The following is a 12,196-nucleotide window of genomic DNA, read 5'->3' as shown; positions in this document are numbered from 1 at the left end:
ACCTGTTTTTGTAAAGCATTGTTATAAATATCCAACTTCATGTTGACTAATTCTATCCATTAACAAGAAATGATGCTGGATGATTGTAGTTAGCTCAGTTCCGAAGTGGTTAGAATTGAACAAAGGATGAGACTTGCAACTTTGAGTGTGTTCAAAAAAAAAGGCAAAAGGCAAACTAGTAGTGTATCATCAGATAAGCTTTTTTTTAGTGTAATGGCACTGATCCATTTATTAGTACAGAAATATTATGAAAAACGGAAGTTGAGCCTGTTATTTTTCACTCTGGTGCTATCTGTCAGAGGCATTTTCTTTTGCTGGTAGCAGGAATCAGTAGCTAACTTTGAAGGCCAGCACACTATATTTAGTGTATGTGTGATGACATTTCTTACTGAAGCATTGAATTTGTAATGTAATTGCTGTAGCGTTGCAAGATTATAAATGCAATTTGTAGTGGTTTGTGGCTCAATGCAGAGAAGCAGCTGTGTTTTATATATGACAATAGTGACTACGCTTCAAAAGTATTTGGTGGTGAAATGCTTTTGTAGACCGAGAATGTTAAAAGTTACTATATAAATTCAAGTTCATTCTGTGTAAAGTTATTTTTGTAAATTATGCTATTTGGATTTTTTTTGGAGGTGGGTTATGTGGAGTTTATAAACTGTTACAATACTGCCACAGCTGAGAACTGGTAAAATACATGTTGTGGTAGTTAATTTGGTGATCATGTGTCCTAATTGGTTTCTGTTCCCCTTTTGTCTTTGCAACTGAAACTGCCAAATAAATTCTTGGAATAAAGTTGGAACTCCGCATTCACTCAGGAAGGAAGCCGTCTGAGACCTTCATCTGTAGGACACTTGGTTGACCACATAGTGCATGTTTCATCAAGTGAAGTCTTTGCCAACCACAAATCTCCTTCCTCCACACAAGCAAACAGTATTATCCTGGAGTCATCTCCGTAAGTTTCCCGTACTGGTTAGTTAACACTTGTTCAGGAGGTTTATCTAACTTGTGTGTGGGAGTTTACAGGTTGTTTCAAGTTTGGAGCCTAATGCTGTGGTTGGGCAGGAGGTTCACAGCAAAATCACTTTTTAACCCCCTTTTTTAAAAAAATGTGTTTTCTTCACTCATTCTGGTCTTTAAATTGCCTTTTCTCATTTGGTGAGACCTGCTGACATCAATTCCATAAATGACATACATTTTGAGAATGTAAGGGTAGAATTTTCTATAATCAAATTTAAATTGTTCCAGAATGAAACTTGCAACACCTATTACTCCTACAATGTGGGTGCCATTGGTCATATGTCCACCAGCAGTCAATATTCTCATATCCAAGCACCACAGAAGATGGACACAAAATGGAATAAAAGCTCATGGTATTGTATTTTAAACTCCAAAATATAGCAGTGATCAAATCTTGGGTTCTGCCATTTGTGTCAGAACTTTGTCCTGTGTCAAATTATAAAATACATGTTTGTAGTATATCCCCATTTGAATTGTAACTGGACATAAACATAAGATGTTTCAAATGGAAGACACAGTTGCTACTGTTTGGTATTTAAATTGCAACTTGTGCACAGCAGGCTTCAGTTGGTCTATTATCTTGCCTTACCTTATATATATAAAATTAGCTTTGGTTAGAATTAGCAAGTGACCCATTTCCAGCCTACTTGACTGATTTATTTTTCTTAGAGCCTGGCGATTCTGCAGATGCATTTTGCTAAAAGATAATTTAAAAGTATCTGTTTATATTTTATTCATGTTTGCGTACTGAAAATATCAACATATTCCTGTTGGAAAGAAATACAAACATGGCCAGTTAGGATATTACAACCCAGTGCACAGTGTACCTCATTAAGCAGATTGCCTGAGGCTAAAGCATTAAATACTGTTCTAGACTGTAAATAAGCTGCTTTCATCTACAATTCATAATGAATCTCAAACTTGGCTGGATAAACACAAAGCTGTGCACTCTTTGGTTAAAGTTTGATTCTTGAAGCTCACAGCTCATTATACTAATATGAAGGGTGCACTTGTTTATTTTCAGAGGAAATAATGGACTTCAGAGAAAATAATGAATATTTCAAGAAAGAGTGCAACTGTGTAATTTAAGTAACAAAGTCTTTCACCTTTCTTTTTGATTAACACCTTTCTTTGCCCGTTGTTAAGGTGGGACTTAACCTAATCTGACTTGACCTGTTTTTAAGTTCTGCTGTGTCAGTCCTAACAATAGTCAAAAGCTATAGATTGTTGGGTAGGTAAAATCATTACACTGTTTCTCAACTACAAAAACATCCAGCTTGATTTAACACAAGCAGTTGAAGAGGGAGAAAAAAGAGTAGGAAAATAACATTTTGTTCAAATTCCTTGCCATTTTCATATTGGGAAGGGAGAAACAGCATAAAAATATCGATTTAATGAGTTGCTAAAATCATTTTTTTGTATCGACAGAGCCTTGGCATGTCGGCTTTAATTGCTGCTGGGCTATCCAGAAGCAGCTGCATGAAATGAAATATCACATGCAAAAATGAAGTCCCTTTTAAAGGTGCAAGGGCATTGATGAATCCTTTTTAATGGTTTTTAATTTACTAAAATTGACTACTGTAACCAATGAAACTAGTAAATGTCACTTTATAGTTTTCAAAGCACTTTTCTGTTATTTACAATCAGATTATTCATGGCTGGTGGACTGAAACACTGATTAAAAACGCTTATTTTTTTGTGATAACCCCTTTTTCAGCTGTATTAATTAAACAATACCAGGTTATCACTCAAAATTTTTTAATACAATTTTTTGTTCTGAATGTTGCTCTGGTTCATGGAAGATTTTAATTTCGGGGATATGCATATGAGCTTGAACCTTGAGCAAAGACAAATTCTGAAAATTAGTGCAATTTGAGCCCAGATTGTTGGTTCCATCCAAAGAGGAAACTCTTAGCCTGGAACTGTAACATAAGTTGTGCTAGTAGCATAAGATTACAATTATTGAAGTATTCATTATTAGATCATTGAAACTGTTCAGTATGTGGCAGCAGCAAATGAGGCCAACAGTTTTTTTGGATTTTATGATGCATGGAATAGAACACCTATCACAAGATGTGAAATTGAGCCCAGACAAGGCTTTAGTTCATTTCCTTTTAGAGGGCTGTGCACAGTTTGGTTGCCATCATATTACATGCACTGGAAAAGGTGCAGCAAAGAGCTGCACATTGACATGTGGCCTCAGATGCCTTTTGTGTCCCTCTTTCTTTGAGCTCAGTGTTGACAAGCCATCCTTTTTAGCCTCCTGTTTGTTTTACATGCTTTTGGTTCAAATACCAGGAACTTTTCTGACTGCCCGCTCAAGTTGAATGAGGTGGTGCAAACCCTTGGTATTTAGTTCACAACTGAGCTGAGCTTTTTATCCTGAATCCAGACCATCATGGAACGGGCTATCATCCAACTCCAGTATGTTGCTCAGTTATGCTTCTACTTTTCTCCATCTCTGTTGAGACATTGAAACAATAATGGGAAATGCTGGGATCACTCAGCCAATCAACCATCATCTTTGGAGAGAACAAGCGAGTTAACATTTCTGATGTAGACCCTTCATCATACATGCTGACTGACCTGCTGAGAGTTTCCAGGGATTTTGTTTTTGTTTCAAACGTCCAGAATCTGCATTTTATTTTTTGTTGCTTTTTGTCTTTACTGTTAAAGCTCTCCTGCACGAGACATCGCCAATAAATCTCGTTCTTTACGTTTAGTATCCAAATGTCCTTGTAAAGCACTTGGATATTCTTTTTGTAATAGGAGTTCTGTTTGAAGTCATAATGCATTAAACTCATAACTTCTTTTTAGTTGTCAGGAGACTGCTGGAGAAGGACGGCCGCCTGCATTGCCACCAAAGCAGAAAAAAATCACAACAACGCAAACTCAACAGTCTAACTCCTGCCAGCAGGAATTGGACCCTCACTTCCAAGATCTATTGGATGGTCCCATAACATCAGAAAAATCTACAGTAAGATATCATGAATTAAAATAACTTATTTCAGAATGCTTAAGGCTGGTAGTCATCGGAGCAGACTTAATCATTTATAAAATACCAACCAGCTTCACTCTAAGTTGAACAATAGCTGAACAACATAATGCATAATGGCCGCAAACCATTCAAAGAAGTTTGTCCAATATGTCAATATGATGCAATTTTTGTGTGGGTGAAGAGTGTTAGCATGCTTTCCATATTTGTGTGCTAGTTTGCTTCTCATTTCCAGCCTACACCGTTGGCTAGCAGCAATGTAAAAATGTGTCTCTCCCTGTCAGTACACAACCTCTCCATCGACAGGTCCTCAGCTATGCCTCCTAATGGTGACACACAGAAACTGGGACCCTCATGGCCGCTGGCTAAAGCTTCAGAGGAACTCTGAAGAGGTTTGGCCCCAAGACATGCAGTGTGCAGGATCACTGGTATGTGGCCTGGCACTCATGAACCAAATCCCAGCTGTGGGTGAGCAGCTCCACTGTCTTGTGGATATCTTTTGGAGAGTTGAAAACTAAGGGAGTAAGCCCTGACAAAAAATCTAGAGTGGAGCCTAAAGGCAGATTGCTGTCTAAATACGTCATCTTTCCGGCAACTCCTGCAACTAAGTCAGTGCCAAACGTAGTGCTTTGCAATCCTTTGGACTTAATCGGGGAGGTCGAAAGAAGGACCTTGGAGAGGACATTCCAGTTTCACTGCAAAGCATTAGCAACACAGGAGACTGCAGTTACAAGTGATAAGCCAAACTCAGCTGATGTAGAGAACGGGTGCAACGGGCTGTCACTAGTGGAGAGACCATCTTGTCCCACTGGTCAGACACCATCTACCTCAAGTTGGGCAACCCCCAACTTGTAAGGTGCTGACCTACCATGGTCCATCTGCTTTAATGAGTGCTTAGAGTCTCTTCCCAACAAGTTAACAGAATCCATTGCACCAGGCAAACAAACAAACAAATGAAAGGAAAGATGCTAACTTTTCAATTGGCAAGCTAGAACATCAGGACCATGTGCATGGGATTGACAGATGTCTTCGAGCTGGTCAATAGACATTGACATAGCTTCCATGCAAGAGACCAGGCTTGCGGAGAGTGGATAACTAAAACAAAAACTTAACATGTTCATCTGGCAGGGGAAGAGTTCACAGGAAACCCATGAGCAAAGTGTATGCTGCGCTTTAAGGAACTAGCTGCTCCGATAAAGAACATCCCCTTCTCCCACAAATGGCTCAGAACGTGTTCTCTCCATCTGCTCTCAACTCGAAACAAGCCAGTTAACCTCATGGGTATCTATGCTCCAACATTGTGCTCCACTAAACAGGCAAAAGACCATTTTGAGGGGCTTGACACTATCAGCCTATTCCCCAAGTCAGAATATCTGTACCTACTGGGGGATTTCAAGATTGGGCTCAACCATGAGGCACTGGCCTACTTCCTTGGATATCATGGAGTGGGAAAGATAAATGAGAATAGACAGAAACTATTTGAGCTTTGCTGCTATCACGAGCTTTGTGTAACCAACGTCTTTCTCTCAGAACAAACCATGCCATATGGTATCCTAAGACATTTCAGCTCGGCATTTACATCAGCTGGATCTGATCATCATCAGACATGACTGAGCAGCATTGTGAACACATGCAATACCTGTCACTGCCTGGTGTGCAGCAGGGTTAGTATGCAACCCTTGAAGTTTTTTCAATCAAAGCAGGAATGTCATCGTTATCAATGAAATAGTTCCTTGACCACATTGAACAGGCACTCTTTGGTATTCCCATACTGCCCGACACCTTCTACAATACTGCACTCTCGACATATGGCAAGTAAGAGGGGGAAATGCTGACTGATTTGAGGCTAACAACTTGTCATTGAATCCCAAGCAGCCTGTTCTGATGAATTACAATAACGATCCGATCAAAAAAACTCTAAGTGCACTAAGAGCCATTTGAAGTAAAGTCCAACAGACTATTAGACGGTGCGCTAGTTGGTTCTTCTTACAACTTTGCCAGAATATTCGGATGTCCTTCAACACGGGGATGCCAGGGTCATGTATGAAGGGATTAAAAAGGCAACAGGCCCATCAGCAAATAAAACAACTCCATTGAAAACAAAGGCAGGGAAGATCACCACTGACTGCAGTAAGCAGTTGGAGAGATGGGTGGAACACTATCTTGAATTGTTCTCTAGGGAGAACGCAGTCACCCAAGGAAGCCGTAGGCACCATAGAAAGCCTGCCTGTCATGGCAGAGCTGGATATTGAACTCATAGTGGAGGAGCTTAGTGAAGCTATTAACTTGCTTGCCATGGGCTCTATACTGCTTGAACACTTCAAGCACGGGAAACCAACACTCCTGCAGCATCTGCAAGAACATCTCTATCTCTTCTGGAGGGAGGGGGCAGTGCTCCAGGATATGATCTTTGCAAAGATTGTGACCCTGTACAAGAACAAAAGCGACCTTACATTTGCAACGATTATCGAGGCATCTCCCTGATGAGCATCGTGGGAAAAGTATTTGCCCATGTTGCCCTTGTCAGACTGCCGATCTACAGTTGACTTGATCATCTCTGTCTGGCAGTTTCAGGAGAAATGCTGTGAGCAAAGAAGGCCACCATATATTGCCTTCAATCTCACCAAGGCGTTCGACCGTATGAGCAGAGGCAGTCTATTTAAACTGATGGAGAAAATTGGCTGTTTACCAAAGCTGCTCAGTGTGATCTCCTCTTTCCATGCCAACATGATGGGTAAGGTGCAACATCAGAATCTTTTTGAGACCTCTAATGCAGCCAGACCAGGTTTTGTTCGTACCAGCACTCTGTGGCATATTCTTCTCTTTGCTGCTGTCGTATGTCTTCAGGCCATCTATGGAGGGTGTCTACTTGCATACCAGAGCTGACCCAAAACTGTTCAGCCTTGCTCCCCTGAAACCCAAGACAAAGATACACCAAGTCCTCATCAGAGATGCTGATAATGCAACACTAGCATTCCATACTGAGGAGACCTTCAGTGGCAAATGGAAAGACACTCTCACTCCTATGAAGAATTTGTTTTTTTTATTCATTCACAGGATGTGGGCTTCGCTGGCTGGGCCAACATTTATTGCCCATTCCTAGTTGCCTTTGAGAAGGTGGTGGTGAGCTAACTTCTTGAACCGCTGCAGTTCATGTGGTGTAGGTACGCCCACAGTGCTATTAGGAAGGGAGTTTGGATTTAGGAATGGCGATATATTTCCAAGTCAGGATGGTGAGTGACTTGGAGGGGAACTTTCAGGTGGTGGTGTTCCCATCTACCTGCTGCCCTTGTCCTCTAGATGGTAGTGGTCGTGGGTTTGGAAAGTGCTGTCTAAGAAGCCTTAATGAAATCCTGCAGTGCATCTTGTAGATAGTACACACTGCTGCTCCTGTGTGTCAGTGGTGGAGTGAGTGAATGTTTGAGGATGCAGTGCCAGTCAAGTGGGCTGCTTTGACCTGGATGGTGTCAAGCTTCCTGAGTGTTGTGGGAGCTGCGCTCACCCAGGCGAGTGGGAAGTATTCCATCACACTCCTGACTCGTGCCTTGTAGATGGTGGACAGGCTTTGGACTTTGGCCATCAGCATCAGGAAGATAAATGTCATGCTCCAGGGTATTGCCATTGAGCATTGACAATATGGCGCTGGAGGCTGTTGATAGCTTCACATACCGAGGTTCTAGAATCACCAGCAATCTATGACTTGTTGCTAAAATCAACTCAAGCATTGCAAAAGCTGCAGCTGTTTGGGAAAATGCTAGAGTATTATAAAGGATGTGATAACAGGACACTTAGAAATATCAACAGGATTAGACAAAGTCAACATGGATTTATGAAAGGGAAATCATGTTTTACAAACCTACTGGAGTTTTTGCTAACTAGCATAATTGATAAGGGAGAACCAGTAGATGTGGTTTATTTGGATTTTCATAAAGCTTAAGCCCCACTTAAGAGGTTAGTGTGTTAAATTAAAGCACATGGAATGGGGGTAATATATTAGCATGGATTGAGAATTGGTTAGCATACAGGAAACAGAGTAGAAATAAATAGGTTGTCTTCGGAGTGCCAAGCGGTGACTAGTGGGGTGCTGCAGGGATCCATGTTTGGGCCCCAGCTATTCACAATATATATCAATGATTTGGATGAGGGAACTAAGTTTGCAGATGACGACACAAAACCTGGTGGGAATGCGAGTAATGAGAGTGTTAAGAGGCTTCAGCGTGATTGTGACAGGTTGAGTGAGTGGGCAAATACATGGCAGATGCAGTATAATATGGATAAGTGTGAAGTTATCCACTTCGGTAGGAAAAACAGAATAGCAGAGTATTATTTAAATGGTGATAGATTGGGAAATGTTCATGTACAAAGGGACCTGGGTGTCCTTGTACACCAATCACTGAAAGCAAGCATGCAGGTGAAAGCAAGCATGCAGGTGCAGCAAGCAGTTAGGAAGGCAAATGGTATGTTGGCCTTCATTGCAAGAGAACTTGAGAACAGGAGTAAGGAGTCTTACTACAGCTGTACAAGGCTTTAGTGAGACCACACCTGGTGTATTGTGTGCAGTTTTGGTCTCCTTACCTAAGAAAGGATATACTTGCCGTGGAGGGAGTGCAGTGAAGGTTTACCAGACTGATTCTTGGGGTGGCAGGATGGTCCTATGAGGAGAGATTGGGCCAACTAGGCCTGTATTCACTGGAGTTTGGAAGAATGAGAGGAGATCTCGTTGAAACATATAAAATTCTGACAGGGATGGACAGACAAGATGCAGGGATGATATTTCCTCTGGCTGTGGGTGTCTAGAACAAAGGGCCACAGTCTCAGGATATGGGGTAGACCATTTAGGACCGAGATGAGGATACATTTCTTCATTCAGAGGGTGGTGAACCTATGGAATTCTCTACCACAGAAGGCTGTAGAGGCCAAGTCACAGAATATATTTAAGAAGGAAATTAATTTCCGGACTCTAAAGGCGACAAGGAGTATGGGGAGAGCTCAAGAGTAAGGTGTTGAGGTAGAGGACCAGCCATGATCATATTGAATGGCAGAGCAGGCTCGAAGGGTCGAATGACCGGCTTCTATTTTCTATGTTTCTATGTTGTGTCCAAGCTGAGTAAGAGTGTGGAACAACAGCAACATAACTGAGACCACCAAACTGAGAACCTACCAAGCCTGCGTCCTTTGTGCAGTGCTCTACAGTGGTGAGACAACATTTACTAGGCAGGAGAAAAGACTGGACAGTTTCTGTCTCAGACGTATTCTTGGCATCTCTTGGCAGGACAAGATCATCACACTCGAGGTCCTGGGTCATACTAATTCTACTGGCTACTAACACTAATTGGCCACTGGATCATGACCTCGTGGGTGTCTACACAAGGGCACCTCCAAGCGAGATATTATGGTGGCGGACGTTAACACCGACAACTGGGAGACGATCACTGATGGCCATGACCTGGACACTGACTGACTGTTTGGAAGGGCATTGTGAGAGGCAAGCAGAAATAAAAAGCTGAGCTGGCTGAGAAGAAGGCCTCTTGAATCCTCCACCATCCTAGCCCACTGCCTTCCTCTGCAGCAAATTCAGCAGAGACTATCATACTCCTGTGCCACAACAGGTGATGCTTAACACAGAGTTGACTGCCCGGCACATACCATTCTGCGAGACGGAAAACTGCCACCATAATTTAAAGAAAATTTCTCTTAAACCTTTGAGCCATCTATTAAAAACTTAAAAACTGTGCAGTGTTCTTTGATGCAGTTTCTACACAAGCTTAATAAAGTATGTTTGCCCTCATATATTCTTTAACGTGCTCAGTGGAATTGCATTTGGCGTTGTTTAAATGAACGTGAAGCTGATGCAATTCACAGGGTTGAGTCACAGCTTCCGATGGTGGGAAATTCTTTGGTAATTAGGAAACAAAAGTTGCAAACCGACTTAAGGAAATCAAACTAATATGCTGGAAACCCATAGTCCGTGCAGGAATGAAAAGTTAATTTTGATTTGACTTGTTTATATTAAACCTAAAATATATCCAGTTTAAGTAGTTAGTTGGTCCTAATGTGCTTGTATTCTGTGGATCAAGTGCTGAATTCAACTTAAATAGAAAGGGAATATCATCTGAATTGACAGTTGTGCAAATGTGTGAATGACTCTTGTTGCTACAAAAGAATTCTGAAGTAGCCAACAACCTGAAAGCCATGGCATAGCTGAAATACGTAATGTCAATGCAAGAGCACCCATGAACAGTCCAAAACACAGGTGTGAAGGATGTCGCAAGAGTTCCGACAGAAGAAGCTGGTGTTCAGAGTTTCATGATTCAGATACCCAATTCCAGAGGACAACTTTTCTGTGGTCAGTTAAGCTGAGTTTCATTGGTCTAAATCCACAAACCCAGTTTTTAAGATGTCACAATTGTTGTGAAATAATGTTTGGACATTTAAATGTGGCCAATATCTTGAAATTTAATGTGCTTTCAAATAAACAACCTTCAAAAGGATGAAATAAAAGGGATAGCTGCAAACGTTGGGATCTGAAATAAAAACTGCCCAATATACACAGCCTGTCCATTGGTATCTGTAAAGAGAAAAGACAGGTTATATTCTAGTGTACAGCCTTCATCAGACTGCTCTAATGGCTGCAGATCTGAAATACCATAACCTATTTTTTCCCTTTACAAATGCTGACTCACCTTCAGAGGTATTGATAGGACATTTTTATAAATTAAGAAACATGGATAAAGGACCAAGGCCCATAGTGCAGAAGTCACAAAAGTCAATAATCCAAACAAGATGCAGTTTTCTAGCTCAGTGCTTAGATAGCTGTCTTTTAAAAGCCTGTGGGTAGTAGGAGGGAGGTAATGGGTTTCTTTCATTTAATTTCACAGAAAAAACATGAGAGAAGATCCCAAGTGAACATTCGTTCATCTTAAATGCTAGTTGGATGTGATTTGTTGGCAAGTGACCTCTAGAGTTGAATATTAATAGCCTATATGTTCTGCTTAATTTGTAACCTTTAAGAAGAATCTCCAATCTCTTTCAGCACGTATGACTTTAATATCCTGTTTCTGCTTTCTGCAGCCAAATGGTATTGTTCCTCATGACAATCTAGTTCTGATAAGAATGAAAGCGGATGAGAATGGGAGATTCGGTTTCAATGTTAAGGTACATCTTGCTTATATTGACAAACTCTGTTATGCAGTTGAATATGCATCACCTATTGGGGTTGGTCCTTTGTGGTTCATACATGGACAAAAGAGCTGAACTCCCGAAGTGAGGTGAGAGTGACTGCCCTTGACATCAGGGCAGCACTTGACTGAATGTGGCAAAAACTGGAGTCAATGGGAATCGGGGGAAAACTCTCCACAGGTTGGAGTCACACTGAGCACAAAGCAAGATGGTTGTGGTTGTTAGAGGTCAGTCATCTCAGCTCAAGGACATCACTGCAGGAGTTCCTCAGGGTAATGTCCTCGGCCCAACCATCTTCAGCTGCTTCATCAATGATCTTCCTTCCATCATAAGGTCAGAAGTGGGGATGTTCACTGATGATTGCACAATGTTCAGCACCATTCATAACTCGTCAGATGCTGAAGCAGTCCATGTCCAAATGCAGTAAGACCTGGACAATATCCAGGCTTGGACTGACAAGTGGCAAGTAACATTCACGCCACACAAATGCCAGGCAATGACCATCTCCAACAAGAGAGAATCTAACCGTCACCCCTTGACACTCAATGGCATTACCATCACTGAATCCCCCACTATCAATATCCTGGGGGTTACCATTGACCAGAAACTGAACTGGACTAGCTATATAAGTACTGTGGCTACAAGAGCAGGTCAGAGGCTAGGAATCCTGTGACGAGTAACTCGCCTCCTGACTCCCCAAAGCCTGTCCACCATCTACAAGGCACAAGTCAGGAGTGTGATTGTATACTCCCCACTTGCCTGGATGAGTGCAGCTCCAACAGAAGCTTGACACTGTCCAGGACAAAGCAGTCTGCTTGATTGGCACGACACCACATCCACAAACATTCATTGCCTCCACCACCGGTGCATAGTAGCAGCAGTGTACCATTTACAAGATACACTGCAGGAATTCACCAAGGCTCCTCAGACAGCACCTTCCAAACCCACGACACTACCATCTAGAAAGACAAGGGCAGCAGGTAAATGGGAACACCACCACCT

At 41.7% G+C, this 12,196-nt stretch overlaps 1 protein-coding gene across 4 annotated transcripts in view; it reads left to right on the top strand.

The window, feature by feature from the left end:
* Window positions 1–12,196, top strand: part of ptpn4a (protein tyrosine phosphatase non-receptor type 4a) — a 237,294-nt gene that overhangs the window by 178,078 nt on the left and 47,020 nt on the right. For all 4 annotated transcript variants that reach the window (XR_013578008.1, XM_078552592.1, XM_078552590.1 and 1 more), the window contains 3 exons: window positions 797–955; window positions 3,838–3,997; window positions 11,087–11,170. Coding sequence is in view for 3 of the 4 variants with exons in the window: in XM_078552592.1 (XP_078408718.1) it covers window positions 797–955; window positions 3,838–3,997; window positions 11,087–11,170 (403 nt within the window). In the remaining variant the exon portion in view is untranslated. The remainder of the gene's footprint in view (window positions 1–796; window positions 956–3,837; window positions 3,998–11,086; window positions 11,171–12,196) is intronic.

This window comes from Cetorhinus maximus, chromosome 11, assembly GCF_964194155.1.
Source record: "Cetorhinus maximus chromosome 11, sCetMax3.hap1.1, whole genome shotgun sequence".
NCBI classification, from domain to species: Eukaryota; Metazoa; Chordata; class Chondrichthyes; order Lamniformes; family Cetorhinidae; genus Cetorhinus; species Cetorhinus maximus.
This window is presented reverse-complemented; position numbering and strand designations above follow the sequence as displayed.